The following is a 21,295-nucleotide window of genomic DNA, read 5'->3' on the forward strand; positions in this document are numbered from 1 at the left end:
TTCTATTGCTAACACCTGGCCCATCGTGAGTCTTTGGATCCACTCCCTGTGTTGTAGGTTGTGCCTTTTTTTTTTTTGAGACGGAGTCTGCTCTATCACCCAGGCTGGAGTGCAATGGTGCGGTCTCGTCTCACTGCAACCTCTGCCTCCCAGGTTCAAGCCATTCTCCTGCCTCAGCTTCCCAAGCAGCTGCGATTACAGGTGCCTGCCACCATGCCCTGCTAACTTTTGTATTTTTAGTAGAGACAGGGTTTCACCATGTTGGCCAGGCTGGTCTTGAACTCCTGGTCTCATGATCTGCCTGTCTTGGCTTCCCAAAGTGCTGGGATTACAAGTGTGAGCCACCGTGCCCGGCCAGTTGTGCCATTTTTTTAAAGCGGCGGAGTTGAAAAGTGGGTGGTGCAGTTTGAAGCTTTCTTCTAGGGCAGGTGTTGTCTGGTGTCTATAGCCACACCACTCATATTCACTGTACTGTTCCCACTAGTCACTGCAGGTCTTGTTAATTATGGTAATTCTCAACCAGGATGTGGGATGGATGGAGAGGAGGGAGCAATATACTACTAAAGTCCAGCCCAAGGACCTAAGAAAACCAGCAGTATCAGTATCGCCTGGGAGCTTGCTGGAAATGCTGAATCTAGGGCCCCACCCCAGACTCCCTGAATGGGCATCTATGGTGGAATAAGATCCCCAGGTGATTTGTGTTTGCATTAATGTTTGGGAAACCCAGATTCAGATGGTGGTGAGCCAACTGCTTCACTGCTTGATTTAATGTTTTCAATCATCATGTGCCTACCTTTATTTCTGCCTGAATCTTTCTCTTTATATACCACCATCTAGGCAGTCGACACTCTGGACGTAAATCTAATAAAATATAATTTATTCATCATCAAACATTTATTGAATTCCTTCATGCCAGTCACTGTACTGGTGTCTAGGAATTCAAGGTTCCCTCTTCTGAAGAGGTCTCTAGTGGGAGAGACAGACACTTAAAGAGACAACTGTGTGGTATAACCAATGTGATGATAAATCTCCGAAAAAGGGCACTATATGAGCAAAAGAAGAGATTCATTAACTTAGACCAGAGATTTGGGAAGACTTTCTGGTATACAAGAGTTAGGCAGAGAAACCAAGGGAGGAAGAGCATTCCAGGCAGGGAAGCAGGGAAGGAAGGAGAGAGAGAGCATGGGGCTTCTGAAATTTAGGCATGATCGTTCTCTCTTCTTATATATAAGCTCCAGATATATATATATATATATATTTATCACTGCTGTGTATCTCTTCTTTGATATATCTATACACATCTTAAATTTAAAAAGACCTAAACAGAACTTTTGATTCCCTCCTTAACCTGTTCCTTTCTGTCTTCTCATGTTAGTAAGTGGTATCACGCACCAACCATTTTGCACAAACGTGTTATCTAGTCATGATCTCAGTATTCCTTTCTCTGTTCCTGACATCCAATCATTTGCAAGTCCAGTTGCCTTTACATCCAAAATGTATCCAATATCTGTCCAAATGTCTTCGTCTTTAATGTTGCCACACTGAAAGTGCTGCTAAGCCACACTGTTATGCTCAACTTCTGCAATACTTCCCTTAGATTCACTGCTTGCATTCTTGGTCTCCTATAATTTATTCTCCACATAGCAACCAAAGTGATATTATAATATTGTTAACCAAAACATACTATTCTCCCATTGAAAACCTCCACTGGCCTCCCATTGAGTTAAAATGAAATTTAGACTCCTCACCTTCAACTGTCAAATTCTACACACTTTGACTCTTGCCTTCCTCTTGGTCACTATGCCTTCTCCTTTCCCTTGGTCACTATGCCTCAACCACAGAGACTTTTTTTCTGCTCACTGAACATGCCTAGCTTGTTTCCATCTAGTGTCTTTGCACTTAATGTTCCTTCTGTATAGAACACAGGTCTCCCTGATATTTACAGTGAGGGTGATTCATCTTCTCCATGGAAAAGCCTTCCCTTAATAACCAACCAGTTTAGCTCTCTTCCCACCCAGCCACTTGCTGGGTGGGAAGAGAGCTTCCTAGCACTTAGCACTATCTTAAATGACCCGATGTACCGTTTCTTGTTCCTTGTCTGTCTCCTGCACCAGCATGCAGGCTTGATGAGTGTGAGGATCTCTGTTGTTGCTCACTGTTGGATCACCAGGATCTAGAATGGCCAGGCCCACAGTAGGTATTCAGTTTGCCCTCTTTCCAGTTCCTCTCTGTCCTTGCATGATTTTGCATGCACTCAGAATTCCTTCTTCCTTCCATCTGGATGTTGTAAATGCTAACTCACAACCTACTCCATGGAGTCCTTTTTCCTCTGTTTCAGCAATGGGATTCCAGTTGAAATTGACCCAATTGTCCCACAGACAGGTTTTTTTTTGTTTGTTTATTTTTGTTTTTATTTTAAATAAACATAGAAATTGACCCTTTTGGTCTTAAAGCTTGAAACTTAACGTTTGTTTTATCTGAGTTTCTTCCTCAGGAAAAAACCACTAGGCCTTCCAAAAAGTATCAAAGAGTTGAAACTCACCAGATGATTGCATTCAGACAATGAGCCAGGCCCCTCCACGGACCATGATTGCTTCCTTATCCCTCCGAATTCTGGTTTTCCCATACATAGTTTCAATTCTTCCCTGCTATATAAACCCCTGCTTTTAGTTGGTCAAGGAGATGGATTTGAGACTGATCTCTCATCTCCTTGGCTACAGCACCCAATTAAAGCCTTCTTCCTGGGCAATAATCATTGTCTCAGTGATTGGCTTTCTGTGCTGTGAGGACCTAGACCAAACCCCTGGTGTTTTGGTGACACAGTCAGCTCAACTCAGCTTTATCCTTGAACATACTCTTATGATTCTGTGGGTTACCTCAACACTAGCTGGTCAGTGTGTTGAGGGCTGGGCAAATATTATAAATTAAATATTTTCTGTTTGACTTTAGTCTTCTGAATTATTAACCTTGTTTTTTGGTATTCTAGCATAAATGAATTGCTTCTCTTTCACTCTAGAAATCCTTCCTATTTGACAAACGGCCACTCAGTCCTGCGTTTAATGCTCTTAAGCAAGAGGAATATTCCCGGAGTCTCCTGAAACAAATGGATAACAGACAGCAAAACGAAATAAAGCAAAGACAATACAGAGAGTTGATGGATCGCCTGGAACAAGTGCAACTCACAGAGGAGTGAGTCCAGCTACACATGCTCTGAAAGATGAATTTGGAATTTTCATGTGGTTACTTTCCATGTAGGATTGAATCAGCATTGGTAGTTTCATTAGCACACTGTAACCAACTGAGCAAACTACCCCAGTTAGCAGCCAGTACTGAAATGGGAAAAGTTCTTGTCCCCCTCGCAGGGCGCGCAATGGGGGTGTGGCTTGTTTCTTCAGTGCCCTGCTGCTCAAACCTCTAGGAGAGCATACAGACGGGCAGGCTGTGGGGCTCTGGCCACACAGCGGCATCTAGGGGTGAATGTTTACAGCTCCTGAAGCCCCAGCGGGCATGTGTTACAGAGGGCTCTTTTAGTTTAGCCCTCTGTAGGGGGCTTGTGTTAGCGCAATTAGACCCCTGCCTTATCGCAAGGAGAGGGCTTTCTGTATCCGAGGGTTCTTGCCTTGATATACCAGAAGAATCGGATCACACGTGGGCTTGGAGAATGAGTGCAAGGTTTTACTGAGTGGAAGTAGCATTCAACAGATGGATGAGCCAGAAAGGAGATGGTTTTCCCCTGGGGTCCGGCTGCTGTGCAGCCCGGGTTCCCCTCCAACCACCTCAGCCAAACTCCACATTATTCTGCTGGTTGACAGCCTGCTGGCATGCCAGTGCCTGTTGGTGTGCTCTGGACATCCTCTCAACGTCCAGCCACTTGTGTGTTCCTCTGCTGATGTGTTTCTCTTGATGTCCAGCCGCTTGTGTGCCTGCCTGCTAGGGTCTCAGGGGTTTTTAGAGGCACAGGATGGGGGTGTGACAGACCAGGGTGGTCTTGAGAAATGCAACATTTAGGCAGGAAAACAAAAATGCCTGTCCTCATCTAGGTCCATGGGCACAGGTGGAACCCTAGCCAGGGACCACGTCCTAGGGTGGAGTCCTAGCCAGGGACCATGCCCTTCCCCCACTTCCATATCATTTAAAGGGACCATGCTCTTCCCTTCCCAGCACTTCCCTTCTGTATCAGTACCATAATTTTTTATTACAAAAATGAAAAAGCTGTCATAGTTTTCATTATAGTAGTGATGGTCAATCTGTAATTACTATAATACAGAGCATCATCTTGTATTGTTTTTGCAATTGCCAATACCAGTAGATTAAGAAAGGGACTCGTCTTGAGCAGCTGTTCCTAGCTGTTGGATGTTCAAATGACCTCATGGCAAAGCTGAGGTTTTATTATAATTATGTAGGGGTGTCCCATGGAACCTGAGGGCAGGAATGTACAGGGAACGTAGGAAGGACTGGAACCAGTGAGTAAAAAGCCACGTAAAGCGGCTTTCCCTCTGCTTACATACACAGCCCCTTAGTTGACATCATCTGTGTTCCGGCTCAAACTTGGAGAATGGTACTGCCAATTCCACATTTTCAGGAAAGAGCATCTGATTGGTCCAGATTGGGCTATCTGAGGCCTGGGATAGGGTCAGGGACATGGAGTTTATATATGCCTAAGGGGGCCCACATTTTTGCTGCTGAGATTGGGAGAACAACTGTGGAGGGTGTTAATAGTGTGAACAGAAACTCCTAAAACAAATAAGAAGCAAGCTTCCGTGATGAAAAAATGTATTTCTATAAAATGTATATGTTCCATTATACTCAACTTGAAAGATCATATATGGGTTCTTTAGAAGTTACATATAATAGAACCATAATTTTTAATAGGATAGGTAACTTAAGAGATTTCAAAATAGATCAGTTTATAGAATGAATAGTCACTGCCTGCTTTCTTATCTAGATTTTTAAAATAACTGGTGGGTGTGGGAAGAGGTGGAGTGGTGGTGATGTGTCTGCTGTTTTAGTAGTAAGCCATTTAGACAATATGGTCAGTCACCTGTCTATACCTGTCCTGTCTGTCCTGTGTTCAACACACTGTTCACTAGCCTATGGAGTTTTTGTTTTGTTTTGGTTTGGTTTTTTGGTTGTTTTTTTTTGCTGGAGTCTCGCTCTGTTGCCCAGGCTGGAGTGCAGTGGTGTGATTTTGGCTTACTGCAACCTCCACCTCCCAGGTTCATGCAATTCTCCTGCCTTAGCCTCCTGAGTAGCTGGGATTACAGGCACCCACCACCACCCCTGGCTAATTTTTGTATTTTTAGTAGAGACAGGTTTCACCATGTTGGGCAGGTTGGTCTCGGACTCCTGACCTCAAGTGATCTGCCCACTGCAGCCTCCCAAAGTGCTGGGATTACACACATGAGCCACTGTGCCCGGCCGCCTATGGATTTGAGTTACTCTTTTCTTTCTTAAAATGAAAGCTACCAGAATAAAACATCCATTTTTATTTACCAGGCTCTTATTCCTATTTAATATTTATTAAACCTGTTTTGATGATGTTAATCCGTATTACTAAAGACTGCAAAACTGTGGTCCATCTTCTCCTGTTCTTAACTGCCAGACTTGCTGTGCAAAGAGCGAAATTTTTAAAAGATAAGATGGAAGAAACACAGTGTTACAAGAGAGCTTTGGATGCACAGGTAAGGGGACAAATATTATTGTTTTTAAAATTATGCAATGCTTCAATAACATCCTAAAATATGTATAAGTTGTTATATTTTTATGTGTTATGCATTTGGTAGTTTTTGTGCCCCACATTCCTTCCTGTAAGATACTGGTATTTTACCACATTACAGGGTTGTGCATAAAGCTTATTCCCTGATAGAATGATTATGTGCATTATGTGTATCTCTGCATTATGTGTATCTTTGTTTAAGATAAAGAACAAACCCTCCCGGCTGCCGCCCTTTGAGCCAGACTCCTCTGAGCCCATCTTTGGTAAGAATGAGGGTGAACTGATGGTGGAAAAGCACAAGCGAGAACAAAATTACATGAAACACCAGCTGGAGGCAGCTGCTAACCACAAGAGGAAAGCCATCCTGCATCAACTAGTGGACCAGAGGCGGGATTTGCAAATGCTTCAGAGGACACAAAGAGAGTAAGGAGACTCCTGATCTTTCTCCCTCCACCTTTCCTCACTTATTCTGCTTCCTTTCTCTCTCTTTCTCCACTCTGTCCCTGCCCCGCATCTTTCTCATACAATAGTGGAGAAGTAAGAATAGTAAGAATAATAGCCAACACATTGAGGAGTTATTTGTGTGAGACATTGTTTTAAAGTTATTACATGCTTCATCTTGTTTTATCCTAATTCCTTATCTGAAGAAAAAGTTATTAAGTAAAATTTTAAAAACCTCTCTTGACATTTTAGTGTTTTCCAAAGTGGTTGTACCACTTTACCTTCCCATCCAATAGTGTATGAGAATTCCAGTCCTCCCCATCATTCCCGGCATTTGGGGTAATCAGTATTTATTTTATTTTATTTTATTTTATTTTATTTTATTTATTTTATTTTATTTTATTTATTTTAATTTTATTTTATTATTTTAGAGACAGGGTTTTGCTCTGTCACCCAGACTGGAGTGCAGTGGCATGATCATGGCTCACTGCAGTCTCAACATCCTGGACTCAAGCAGTTCACCCACCTCAGCCTCTGGAGTATCTGGGACTACAGGCGAGTGCCACCATGCCTAGCTAATTTTTAACCTTTTTGGGGAGACAGGGTATGTTGCCCAGGCTGGTCTTGAACTTCTGGGTTCAAGCAATCCTCCTGCCTCAGCTTCCCAAAGTGTTGGGATTACAGGTGTGAGCCACAGCACCCAGCCCAATCAGTCTTTTTAATTTTAGCTGTTCTAATAGGTGTACAGTGGTGTCTCATGCTTTAATTTGCATTTCTTTAATGACTAGTGATGTTGAACATCATTTCATATGCCTATTTGCCATCCGTGTATCTTCTTTGGTTAAGGGTATAAAGTATCAATCCAAATCTTTTGCTTATTTTATAAACTCTTTTCTCATTGTTGAGTTTTGAAAGTTCTTTATATATTCTGTGTACAAGTCCTTTATCTGATATATTTGTAAAGCCTAAACATGCCTGAAAGGAAGATGTCTTTCCCACTGATTTTTTTTTTTTAAATGTAATCCCTTATGTAAGCATTCAGCTCCTCTTTAGCTTCTGTTTTATAACAGCAGAACCGCCATCACTTGTCCCATAGTGGGAAGCAAAGTGTGCTTTCCATAGCCAGATATGGGACCCTCTGTATTTGTTGCTAACACTATTGCTACTTCCTCTTCTGCTTCTGTTAGCTTCTCTAGTTATTTCCTAAGCTTGGAATCAGGAAGGTTAAACTCTGTCACTTTTAAGTTGTATGACTTGGGCCATGTCACACGTAAGGTCTCTGAGCCTTATTGTCCTCATATGAGAAAGAAGAATAATCACATCTGCCCGTCCTATCCTTACTGGGAGAATTAGATGGGATTATGTATGTGAGAGCATTTGCGGAAACTGAACAAATCCCTATTTCTGTATCGGTCAGATCTTGTTTTCTGTTTACATATTCTTTACTGGTTATTGCAGATTCTCTCACTTCTCTTATCTTTTCCAACTCCCTTCCCTGGTCCTTCTCTGGTTCATCTGAACATGTGATCTTAGATTCTCTGTGACAAATAGAAGGCCACTTTCTTTCAAAGGGGATAATTTAGTCAGGGTGATCCAGACAGAACTCTAAGCTATTTATACTTTTTTTTTTATTTTTGCTCTTATTTTCAAAAATAACAATTCATTCTCATTAAAAGAAATCAACTGAAGGCTAGCTGGGCACAGTGGCTCACGCCTGTAATCCTACCACTTTGGGAGACCAAGGCAGGCAGATCACTTGAGCCCAGGAGTTTGAGAACAGCCTAGGCAACATGGTGAAACTCCGTCGTTACTAAAAATACAAAAATTAGCTGGGCGTGGTGGTGCACGCCTGTAATCCCAGCTATTCGGGTGGCTGAGGCACAAGAATGCTTGAACCTGGGAGGCAGAGGTTGCAGTGAGCTGAGATTGCGCCACGGCACTTCAGCCTGAGCGAGAGAGATTGCCTCAAAAAAAAAAAAAAAAAAGGGCAATCTCCCCTACTAAGTAGCCAATATATATGTGCATATTGCTTAAATAGGAAATGTTTAAAAATTTTTTTGTAAAAAAATAATTAAAAAATAGGATACATATTAACCTTCATTATTTTTTACAAAAAAATTTAAACAATTTTTCCTATTTAAGCAATATGCACACATATTTTTCCTTCCACTTTTGTAAATGAAATAGTCTATGAGATCTTATCTATTACTCTGCAAACTAATCTTTCTTTAACCTAACAATGTCATATACAAGTCAGTACATATATATAAGATTCATCTTCTTTAATAGCAGCATATTATCTATAATATAGATGTATAACAATTTAACTTTTGCATTATTGATGAACATTCACTTTGTTTCCAGATATTTTGCTATTACAACAATTCTGAATTAAACATTTTTAATATAGTGGTTCTTGTTTCTATCAGATAAATTGCCAAAAGTGGGGCTGCTGGGTCAAGTGTATAGTACGTTTAATTTTCCTTTTTTTTTTTTTTCTTTGAGACAGAGTCTCAGTCTGTCACCCAGGCTGGAGTACAGTGGTGCAATCTTGGCTCACTGAAATCTCTGCCTCCTAGGTTCAGGTAATTCTCATGCCTCAGTCTCACAGTAGCTGGGACTAGAGGTGCCACCACTCCTGGCTAATGTATGATACATTTGAAATATTACCAGAAACTGACAGTTAAATTGCTAAGAAGGCATAGCAACTTGTTTCTCAGCAATGTTGTGAGAATGCCAGTTGTCCCCTGCATAATCTCTGCCTCATTTTCTTACTTTCTAGGCATTTAAAATGCTTTTAACCTATCCTTTAAAAAATAACATAATAATGGCCAACAAGCAAATGAAAAAATGATTAACAACATGAATTATTATGAAAGTGCAAACCAAAATCACAGTGAGATACCATGTCACATCCATCAGGATAGCTACTATGAAAAAAAAATAACAAGCGTTGGTGAGAAGTAGAAACCTTTGTGTACTGTTGGTGTGAACATAAAATGGTACCGTTGCTATGGAAAACAGTATGGTGGTTCCTCAAAAAATTAAAAATAGAACTACTATATCATCCAGTAATTCCCCTTCTGGCTATGTATTCAAAAAAATTGAAAGCTGATCTCAAAAGATATCTGTACAGCCATGTTCATAGCAGTACTTTTTATAACAGCTAAGAAGTAGAAGCATTCCAAGTGTCCATTGACAGATGAATGGATAAACAAAATGTAGTATGTGTATACATACACATTGTACAATGGAATTGTTATTCACTCTTAAAAAGGAAGAAAGTTCTAACACATGCCACACTGTGGATGAACCTCAAGGTCATTATGTTAAGTGAAATAAACCAGTCACAAAAAGACAAAATACTGTATGACTCCACTTATATGAGTTATCCAGAGAAGTAAAAATCACAGAAACAGAAAGCAGAATGGTGGTTGCCAAGGGCTAGAGGAGGCAGAAATGGGGAGCTGTTTAATGGTATAGTTTTGGTTTTGTAATGTGGAAGCATTCTGGAGATTGGTTGCATAACATGAATGTACTTAACACTAAGTAACTGTACACTTAAAAATAGTTAAGATAGTAAATTTTGTTATGTGTTTTTTTAAAACCACAATAAAAAAATCTACAAAAAGAAAAATAACTTATGAAAAAAGTAATAGGTACTCTTCAGTCATTGAGCTCCAACTATGTGATAGGCACTGGTACTTCCTGTGTATCATTTGGTCTTTATAATAACCACACAATAGCTGCTCAATCAATGCTTGTTAGATGAAAAGGTGTGCCGTTTTAGGAAAAAGTGAGACAGTATAGAGGACATTAACTGATTTTTATTGGAGGATCCTGACACCCAGTGGCTGCTGCTACCTGTAACACAAAGCCCTTCAGAGCAGGCTACATCAACAGTTACATTTTGTGAAGCTCCTTCTAGATTTCAATGAGAACTGACAGTAAACGTTTCAGTTTGGCAAGAAATAGACACATAATCTGAACCAGGCTTAAGGTGATTCACAACAGTAGTGATGGAGTGTTTGGAGACCAGTGATAGAAACACAATACTGGGAATATCTCCCTATGAAGAGAGAGATTATACTGCAGTCACTGCTTCAATGACATGGCCTTCACTAAACATTCCTGTTTTTTTTTTTTTTTCTTGCCTTCTTCACAATGTTAATGTTTTCCCTATTTGCTTTTCCATTGCTTAGTCACTTGTGTTTATTTTCTCTTTTTGTAGACTTTCATTTGTATACCTATCTATTTTGCCTTGTAAAATGTCTGCAGTGACTGGTAGGCTGAGTACTGGCAGCTTAGAGGCTGGACTAAAAGGAAAGAAAGAGAGTATAGGAAATCCATTTGGGATGATTCTTCAGATAAGTTACATTAGCCTCAAAGGAAATTAATGGTTTTACAGGCTGAAGTTGTTAACTGGAAAAAGGTTTCAATCCTATTAAATCAAACCAGGATTGAAGATGAAAGACCTTTGACCCATAAATTATTTGAGAGCTAGGAATTTCAGTGTGCTTTTACAGTGTTCACACTTTTTAGTATATTTCAGTAGTGAACAAAACCAGAGGTTTTTTTGTTTAACATAAAAGGAATGGGGCTCCCAAAGTTGGTGCATGCTCTTACCAAGTATTATGGAGTCAGGCTGTTCTTTTCTCTCCAGGCATGTGGCAGACAGAACCGCTGAGCTGGAGCGAGTAAAGAGAATCAACCAATGCTTACAGGAGGACTGGGAAAGGTGTGCTGCGATGAAGAAGCAGCGAGACCTAGAGGAGAAGGCTTTTGAACGGTAATGCCTGATTGGAACCCCAAAATTCTCCTGCTCCTTGTGGGACGGCAATGGGTTTCAAGTGGAACTCCACTTTATTAGTAGTGGCTGCCTAGAGAACTCTGTGGAGAAAGCAAGTCTGTATTCCATGGGAAATACCACCACGATTGATTAGAAATGTCTTTTATAGACATGGGATTGAAGAATGCTGGGTTGTATGCTAGGTATTTACTAACCCGGGTGGCTTTATTTGCTTTTTGTGGAGAGTGAAAATTCTCTTTGGAAATAACTATTTGGAAGTAGAGGGAGTGAGTTTCCAATCTGAACATTTTCAAGGCTTAGGGAATGGTTATTCAAGAGCAGGGCCAGGGGTCATAAGATTGGCAATTGGAAAAGTAAGATGCCTATTCTGGAGCCAACCAAGAGCATCTTTCTGAAATTATTATATGCCTGACCTCTCCTCAGCTTAACTATTCACATCACTGCTGTTGTATTACACCTTGAAAACAAAATTAAAATACGAATGTAAGGTATGATTTTATAGCATGTTAAAAATGTGATGAAACAGATCAAGTCTATACAACCAAATTATTAAAACCCAAATATACCAAAATAATAGTTTAAATTGCCAATTATCAATTAATTTTTAATCATGGATAAAATCTGTAGAATGGATCTTGATCTGTAACTCTCCTTTTCCTTTTAGGTTTTCTTGTAAAGCATTTCTCACCTACCTTTCTAATGAGTAGAACCCATATTTTGTGACAATGAAAGTATGAGTGATGATGTGGAAAATAGGATCCAAAGGAGAAGTGGAGTCATTTGGCTTAGAGAAAAGGAGAGGAAAGGGCAGTTGGGGATTTCAAGCTGTTTTCTCAATGATCTGGGAAGGCAGGTAAAAGTCAGTGAGATTAATGCTAGGAAGATTTCAGTTGTGTTTGGGAAGAGTGCTTGGCCAACATGGTGATAAAGGATTGAGGAGACACAGAAAATAATGTTGAGTGGCAGGCTAACAAATCTACTCCAGGTATATCGTGAAGCAGACTTGTCTGAGGACCTAGGCCAAGTGTGGACAGATACTTGAGCAGGCAGCAGTAGGAAGAAGGAATTGGTTGGTATAAAAAGAAAATAAAGCAAAAGTAAAACCAAAGTCCATATGCATGCAGTTAGCACATGATACTCTGTTCCATTACCAAGCCAGGAAGGTCTTCCCCTGCTCACTTCCAAGGTAGTTTATTCTTTTTTCTTTTAAGACTGCCCTTGATAATCCTTCTTAAACAGAATTCTGGCTGGATGCCATGGCTTATGCCTGTAATCCCAGCACTTTGGGAGGCTGAGGCGGATGGACTGCTAGAGTTCAGAAGTTTGAGACTAGCCTGAGCAAACATGGTGAAACCCTGTCTCTACCAAAAATACAAATATTAGCTTGGTGTGGTAGTACACACCTGGCATTCCAGCTACTCAGGAGGCTGAGGTGGGTGGATTGCTGGAGCCCAGGAAGTCGAGGCTGCAGTGAGCTGTGATCGACCCACTGCATTCCAGCCTGGTGACAGAGGGAGACCCAGTCTCAAAAAAAAAAAGAAAAGAAAAGAAAAGGAAAATCCACCTATGGAGAAATTTTGATGGGGTAGAGGAGCACATGGGGGACTGTCTTTCATAATGAAGAAAAACTATCAAAGGGGAAAATCAGTTACTACTGCCTGTTTATCTCTGCTTTTAGTTGCTTTCATCTTCCTCTTTGTCTCCACTCCCTCTCCTGCCCTTAATTCTCCAGAGGCTTCTGGCCTCCTGGGATATTTCATTGTAAGTCCACTCAACTCTCTGCTGTTGTTAGCTGATAACCAGCAACTTAATGGTTGATATACCTCTCAAACACTGTCTCCTGGGAGCTCAGCAGGTAGAGGTATAATCCACATGGCAAAACAGTCAATACAGAGGCTTTGGAGCCACTGTCTGCTGGCTGTGTGACCTTCAGCAAGTTCTCTGTGGGCCTGGGTGGCTGAGGCTAGGGAGGGGTAGAGTCAGACTTCTGTGAAGGCACAAGTTGGGGCTTTTTATTAAGTGGAGAACGACAAGCCAGCAGAGGTTTGGAAGGAGGGGATGTCAGGAGGGGGTGAACTGCCGCATGGCAGGCAGGGAACACAAGGTGTTACTGTTCTTTTGTGTACCTCCTGCCATATCAGCTTCCAAGTTGGGCCTCTAGAGGCTCCAGAAACCTACTGATCTGCATTTGCTCTCCTCTCCTCAGGGCTTCAGACAAGCTGTTTCTCCTAGACCAGTGTGAGAAGTATCGGCGCTGCAAGCAGTGCCAGAGGCGCACCTCCAATGTGGGCGAGAGCAACCTGTGGCCCCTGAACAAGTTCCTGCCAGGCTCCCGGTTGCTTGTGTAAAACTCAAAGTTTGGATCTGCGTTTCCTGGGGAAAGTTTTTATCTTTTACATGTTTGGGGGTGATTGTGAAACTGCATATTTTTACCTCAGAGAAAAAAATCATTGTTTAGGTTTGGTGCTTTCATTAGATTGCTTGTTAAGCCCTTATTGAATTCACTCCTGCCTTTCTCCCATCCCCACTTATTTCCTATACTCGTCTCTGATGGCAGTGAAGGTGTCTGAATGTTCCTGAGGGCTAGAACCTGCTGCACAGGGGCTGGGAAGGGGACCCAGATTCATTATGGCTGCTGGGGTGCTGCTGACCCAGCCCTGCTGCTGCTCCGTGACTTTGTGTACAAAACTTTTTTCGTCTGTAATGAATAGTGGCAATAATAAATATTTTCTAAGCGCCCGACTGTGCATGACAATTTATAATAGTACATTTTACCCCCTCCCCTCCCCCAACCCTAGACTTTTCCAGAGGGGTATATGTGTGAACATCACAGAGATGGGTTTGACTATTTACCTAGGAGGCCAGAAAAATGCTCCCTGAGTTTTCTCATTGATGACATACCTGGGACTTTAGTGGGGCCTCCCAAGATATCATTCCCTTGTCCAGCTATTTCTATGCCCTTGGAATAACTGTGCACTGTGAGGTGAGTCTCCCACTACTTCACTTCGTTCTTGAGCTGTAGTGCTGTTCAAGAGGACTCATCTCCCTGTCACAGGACTGACTTTCAGTTAAGGTATGGCTGTTCTCAACTAAAAACTTTCTTCATTTATCTGCGTACATTCTTCTCTCCCTGCCCTGTCTGACCAATTGAGGTAAAATAGAGTGAAGTCTAGATTTCTGAAATACAAAAGCGAAGAAGGAAGTCTCTTAGACTATTTGTTTTCTGCCTGTCACATCTCTCCCTTGGGAAATGAAGGAAAGTTTATGTGGGAAGATGTTTGTGAACATTTAAACTTTCATTTTGCCCTACTGCAAATACAAAATAGGAATGTGTTGAGCCCTGAAAAGTTAAGGAGAAAATATTCACTCAAGCTGATACTGGACAAATTTTGTTGCTAATGTTATCTTTTTCTATGAAAACAAGCATACCTGCTGATGATCACAATTTTTTGGAACCTCTTCTCTAATCTTTCTCCATTTCTGCCTTTCATTTCCTCAAAAAATCATTCTATGGAGGGCCAATCTGTAGGGAGACCCCATGAAACTATTGCTATGGAATAAAAGATGAAATGCTCCTGATTATTGTAAATACAAAGTTGCATGTAGGATTGTGTAAAGACAATGCCAGGTTGGACTGCCAGAATAAGCCAACAGTGCGTGACGTGCTTCCCCCTGCAGAGAGCCTACGAATGAACGTGCAGTCAGGGAGGTTTCACATCACCAAGATTCCTATCCCAGAAAAGCAGATGTTCATACCTCTGGGAATGGAATGCGACCCTTGTGGAGAGCCTATAAACAGATTCATGAGGGGCACCTGTTCATATGGATAAGATAGGGTTATAAACACCCTCATCTTGCCATGGCACTTCTGGGATTCTTTAGGGTTAAGGCATACTCCCTTCTGAGAATTTCTGTTCTAACCAGTTGTCTAGCTTCACATCCTGTTTCTATGGATTGTTTGTAACCAGCTTTTGCTGCAACTGTTACTGCTGATTAATATCTTGCTAATCATAGGTTATGGAACGACTGTGTTTCTGTTTTAAGGCTGTGTTAGGAATTACTGATGCACACACTATATTGTAAATTCTTATCTCTGTATACTGCACTTCTGCATACAGATGTTATGTTAAAGAATTACTTCATCCCCATGTGACCATCTCACCTCATAATCCAATGACCCTAAATCCCTCACTAACCTACCCCCGCCCTCACTAAACTTAATAATAAATGCTGGCATATCCACTGCATTGGCGGCATCGCAGGACCAGAAGGCAGTGACCCCTCTGGACCCAGCTTTCACTACCTTGCGTGTGTCTATTATTTCTCGACCTGCTGATCCGCCTGGGAACAAAGAGCCCCTTTGCATTGCAGACTGCTGGCCAGATCCCGCAATACCAATCATCATTAACCAATATTTAAAACAATAGGCTTTCCCCAACACTGCCTGACCTGCCTGAATCTATATCTGCTGCACCCTTGAAGTAATTTGTCTCTAATATATAATAAATTACTATAATAGTGTTATACTAATATTTTTTTAAAAATAGAGAATGCTGGCTGGGGGCAGTGGCACACGCCGGTAATCCCAGCACTTTGGGAGGCCAAGGTGGGTGGATCATGAGGTCAAAAGATTGAGACCATCCTGGCCAACATGGTGAAACCCCGTCTCTACTAAAAATACAAACATTAGCTGGGTGTGGTGGCACCAGTGCCTGGAGTCCCAGCTACTCGGGAGGCTGAGGTAGGAGAATCACTTGAATCCGGAGGTGGAGGTTGCAGTGAGCTGAGATCACACCACCACATTGCAGCCTGGTGACAGAGTGAGACTCCATCTCAAAAAAAAAAGTAGAATTCCTTGTTAAAGAAAAATAAGTTAATTTTGGTAGGTTCAGGTGAGCAGATTTAACTTCATAGACCTTTTTACTGGAGGAATTTATAATTTACTGTCATGGGTAGCAGTCAGTACTACAGTACTATAGTCGGATCCTAAAAATTGTTTTTAAAAATTATATATTGACAAATTATAGTTATATATATTTATGGGGTATAAAGTGATATTGTGATTCTTGAATACAATGTGGAATGATTAAATTGAGTGAATTAAAATGTCCATTACCTTAAATATTTAACTTTTTGTGATAAGAATATTTGAAATTTATTCTTTTAGAGACATTGACACGTAAAGTGCTCATTGTATTTACCACACTGTGCAACAGATCTCAAAAAGATATCAAACTTTGCTGGGTGTGGTGGCTCACACCTGTAAACCCAGCACTTTGGGAGGCCAAGGCAGGCGAATCACCTAAGGTCAGGAGTTCGAGACCAGCCTAGACAACATGGTGAAACTCTGTCTCTACTAAAAATACAAAAAATTAGCTGGGCATTGTGGCACGCACCTGTAGTCCCAGCTACTCAAGAAGCTGAGGCAGGAAAATCACTTGAATCCAGGAGGCAGAGGTTGCAGTGAGCTGAGATCGTGCCACCACACTTCAACCTGAGTGACAGAGCAAGACTGTCACACACACACACACACACACACACACAATCAAACTTATTTTTCCTATCTGAGGCTTTGTACACTTCAACTATCATCTCCACATTCCTCCCATGCCCCACCCTCTGGGAACTATCATTCTACTCTCTGCTTATATGAGTTTTAGATTCCACATATGAGAAGATGTGGCATTTATTTGTGTTTGGTGTACTTCACTTAGCATAATGTTCTCCAATGCTATCCACAATACCTCTACTTTTTACTTCTATGAGATCAACTTTTTTTTTTTTTTTTTTGAGACAGAGTCTCGCTCTGTTGCCCAGACTGGAGTGCAGTGGCGCAATCTTGGCTCCCTGCAAGCTCTACCTCCTGGGTTCATGCCATTTTCCTGCCTCAGCCTCCCGAGTAGCTGGGACTACAGGCGCCCACCACCACGCCTGGCTCATTTTTTGTATTTTTAGTAGAGACAGGGTTTCACTGTGTTAGCCAGGATGGTCTCGATCTCCTGACCTCGTGATCTGCCTGCCTCAGCCTCCCAAAGTGCTGGGATTACAGGCATGAGCCACCATGCCCAGCCAAGATCAACTATTTTTTAGCTTCCACGTATGAGTGAGAACATTCAGCGTTTAACTTTCTGTTCTTGGCTTACTTCACTAAGTTACAGTTCCATCCATGTTGCCATAAATGACAGCATTTCATTCTTTTTCATGGCTAAATATTATTCCATTGTGTATATATAACACATTTTCTTTATTCATTCATCTATTGTTGGACACTTGGGTTGATTCTATATCCTGGCTACTGTGAATAGTGCTGCAAAGAACATCTCTTTTGACATATTCATATTTGACTTCAAATCTTTGGGACAAATCACGAGAAGCGAGATTGCTGAGTCATATGGTAACTGGGGTCGTATGGTAACTGTATTTTTAGTTTTTTGAGGAATCTTCATACAGTGTTTCATAATGGCTATACTAATTTATATTTCCCATCAACAGTGTACAAGGTTTTTCCCATATCTTAGCCAACACTTGTTATCTTTTCTTTTTGATAATAGCCTTTCTAATAGGTGTGAAGTCATAGTTCATTGTAGTTTTAATTTTCATCCCTCTAATGACTAGTGATGTTGAGCATTTTTTCATGTATTTGTTAGCCATTCATATATCTTCCTTTGAGAAATGTTTATTCAGGTTCCTTGCCCATGTCTCCTTTTTTTTTTTTTTGAATAGAGTTGAGTTCCTTATCTATTTTGGATATTAATCCCTTATCATATGTAGGGGTTGCAAATATTTTTCTCCCAATCTGTAGGTTGTCTCTTCACTCTATTAATTGCTCTCTTTGTTGTGTAGGAATTTTTCATTTTGATGTAATCCCATTTGTTTACTGCATATGTTGCCTGCAGTTTTGGGTCAAACCTAAAAAATCATTGCCCAGACCAATGTCATGTAGTTTTCCCTGTGTTTTCTTCTAGTAGTTTTACAGTTTCAGGTTTTATGTTTATGTCTTTAATTCATTTTGAGTTGATTTTTGTATATGGTGTGAGATAAGGGTCCAATTTCATTTTGTTGTCTATGGATATCCAGTTTTCCCAGCACCGTATATAGAATAGCCTGTCCTTTTCCCATTGTATATTCTTGGCACTTTTGGTGAGTATCAATTGACTGTAGATACATGGGTTCATTTCTGGGTTCTTTATTCTGTCCATTGGTTCATATGTCTATTTTAATGCCAGTACCATGCTGTTCAGTTACCATCAGTTTGTAGTATAGTTTGAAATTAGGTAGTGTGATACCTCAAGCTTTGTTCTTTTTGGTCACGATTGCCTTGGCTATTTGTTTGTTTGTTTTGTAGTTCCGTATGAATTTTAGGATTGTTTTTTCTATATCTATGAAAAATAACATTGGAATTTTGATAGATATTGAACTGAATCTGCAGATCATTCATGTAGTATGGACATTTTAACAATATTAATTCTTCCAGTCCATGAACATGGGATATATTTCAATTTATTTATCCTCTTCAATTTCTTTTGTTAATGTTTTACAGTTTTCTTTATATAAATCTTTGCCTAATTGGTTAAACATATTCCTCAGTAATTTATTTCTAGTAGCGACTACAAATGATAGTTCTCTTGATTTCTTTTTTGGAAAGTTCCTTGTTAATGTAAAGAAATGCTACTGACTTGTGTGTTGATTTTGTGTCCTGCAAGTTCCCTGAATTTGTTGATCAATTCTAATGGCTTTTTGTTAGAATCTTAAGGGTTTTTTCTTTTTTTTGTAGAAATGGGGGTCTCATAATGTTGACCAGGCTGGTTTCTAACTCCTGGCCTTAAGTGATCCTCCTGCCTTGGCTTCCCAAAGGGTTGGGATTACAGGCTTGAGCCACCACACTTAGTCTAAGGTTTTCTGTATGCAAAATTATGTTGTCAGCAAATAACAATAGTTTTATTTCTTCATTTCCTATTTGGATGTCTTTTCTTTCTTCTGCTTTATTCCTCTAAGGACTTTCAATATAACATTGAACGGAAGTGGCAAGAGTGTACATCCTTGGTCCAGATCTTAGAAGAAAGAGTTCCAAGTTTTTACTGTTGAGTATAATGTTAGCTGTAGGCTTATTATATATGGCCTTTGTTGTGCTGAAATATATTCATTCTGTAATTAATTTGTTGTTTTTGTCATGAAAGGATGCTGAGTTTGTCAAATGCTTTTTCTGCATTTAATGAGATGGTCATATGATTTTTGTCCTTCATTCTGTTCATGTGATATATCACATTTATTGATTTGAGAATATTGAACCATTCTTGCAACCCAGGGATAAATCCCACTTGATCATGGTGAATAATTCTATTAATGTGTTGTTGGATTTGGTTTGCTAGTATTTTGTTGAGGATTTTTGCATCTATGCTCATCAAGGATATTGGCCTGTAGTTTTCATTTCTTGTGATGTGCCTGTGTGGCTTTGGTATTAGGGTAACACTGGTCCTAAAAAGACCAGTATTGAAAGTATTATCTCCCATTCTTTTTGTTTGTTTGTTTTCATTTTGTGTGTGTGTGTGTGTTTTTCTAAGAGTTTGTAGAGAATTGGTATTAGTTCTTCTTTAAATGTTTGGTAGAATTCAGCAGTGAAGCCATCTGTTCTTGGGCTTTTCTTTGGTGAGATACTTTTTACTACTGATTCAATTTCCTTACTCATTATTGGTTTGCTCAGATTTTTCTATTTCTTCATGATTCAGTCTTGGCAGTTTGTATGTGTGTAGAAATACATCCATTTCTTCTAGGTTACACAAGTTTTTGGCAAATAATTATTCATAATAGTCTCTCATGATCCATTGTACTTCTGTGTTGTCAACTGTAACATCTCTTTATTTCTGATTTTATTTGAGTCTTTTCTCTTTTTCTTTTCTTGGTTAGTCTAGCTAAAGGCCGGTTGATTTTATCTTCACAAAAAATGACCTTTTAGTTTCTTTTGTATTGTTTTTCTAATCTCCAGAGCAGAAATAAAATAGAGATTAGATTATTTCTGGTCTGATCTTTATTATCTCTTTCCTTCCACTAACTTGGGCTTAGGGTTTTTAAAAAAATTCCTTGAGGTGTAACTTTTAGTTATTTGTAATTTTCTTTCTTGGTGTAGGCATTTATTGCTACAAACTTTCCTCTTAGAACTGCTGTTGCTGCATTCCATAAAGTTTGGTATATTGTGTTTTCCTTTTTGTCTCAAGATATTTTTAGATTTTCCTTTTATTTTCTTCACTGGCACACTGATTGTTTATGAGCATGTTTAATTTCCATGTATTTGTGAATTTTCCAAAATTCCTCCTTTTAATGATTTCTAGTTTCATACCATTGTGAAACCTCTGCTATAACAAGGTAAAAACTAGAAAACCCCTGTATAACAAGGTAAAAACCTAATAGCATTGTGCATTGGTTGTTAGAAGAACAAGGTAGATTCCTTCTGGTAAGTTTACCATGGCACAGAGGGGAAAGCTTTTTGAGGAAATGAAGCCCAAACTGAATTTTAAGGATAAACAGGAAAAAGCCAGGTGAAGAGAAGAAGGGGTCATGACAACAGATGTCAAGGCTGTGTGCTCCAGTCTATCAAGGCTGAGATGGAGGCATGGTTATATGAATTATATAGACATAAGGTCTAAAATGTTTTCTATCATTCAACTGTTTTAAGAATCAAATTTTATTATAGTCCTTCACTAAACAGCAGATCTCTGAGCAAGTCTTTATAATTTGGATCTTTTTCAATGATCCTCATTGTTAACTACTATTCTTGTCTTAGTCTAACTCTGTAATTAGCCCCGATTTGCTATCATCAAGTTCTGTCTTTTCCAGAAATACAGCACAGCCAGACCAGATTAATGTATCAAAGGATTTCCTGTTTCAGTGGTTTTCAATGTTTTGGACAGTCATGGAGTCTTCTAAGAATCTGATGAAAAATATATACCCTTCTCCTAAAAACAGGTACATACTCCTATACAACATTTTGCACGCAGTTACAAGTTTCCTAGGCCCCCTGGACCACGGGCCAAGAATCCCTGTTCTAGATGGCTTTCCTTCACCATTTTTACAAGCTTAGGCTATCAAAAGTAAAGGATTTAATTTGCTCTTGAAACTTCCCTTTCACTTTTCTTTTTTGGCTTTTTTTCTCCTAAAATTCTGTTACTTTGCCTTGATTTTTACATAGTTTTGCTGGGTACACAATTCTATACTGACATTTTCTCTCAGCCCTCTGAAGATATTCTTATTCTCAGGTTTCTTCTCTAACAACTGTTAGAATTTTCTAAAATGTCTAGACTTTGCTTCCTGGCCTTCACATGGCCCCTTTCTTC

At 40.0% G+C, this 21,295-nt stretch overlaps 1 protein-coding gene and 1 long non-coding RNA gene across 2 annotated transcripts in view; one reads left to right on the forward strand and one right to left on the reverse strand.

The window, feature by feature from the left end:
- CCDC81 (coiled-coil domain containing 81) overlaps nt 1-13,706 on the forward strand; it is a 53,698-nt gene extending 39,992 nt beyond the window's left edge. Inside the window, exons 11-15 of the mRNA XM_033206858.1 lie at nt 3,017-3,189; nt 5,603-5,681; nt 5,919-6,139; nt 10,821-10,946; nt 13,174-13,706. Coding sequence (XP_033062749.1) covers nt 3,017-3,189; nt 5,603-5,681; nt 5,919-6,139; nt 10,821-10,946; nt 13,174-13,315 — 741 coding nt within the window. The 3' untranslated portion in view covers nt 13,316-13,706. The remainder of the gene's footprint in view (nt 1-3,016; nt 3,190-5,602; nt 5,682-5,918; nt 6,140-10,820; nt 10,947-13,173) is intronic.
- The window catches only part of LOC117081160, a 96,560-nt gene that overhangs the window by 67,271 nt on the left and 7,994 nt on the right, over nt 1-21,295 (reverse strand). The gene's annotated exons all lie outside the window — the stretch shown is intronic.

Source organism: Trachypithecus francoisi, unplaced genomic scaffold, assembly GCF_009764315.1.
Source record: "Trachypithecus francoisi isolate TF-2019V2 unplaced genomic scaffold, Tfra_2.0 Lachesis_group8, whole genome shotgun sequence".
NCBI lineage: Eukaryota > Metazoa > Chordata > Mammalia > Primates > Cercopithecidae > Trachypithecus > Trachypithecus francoisi.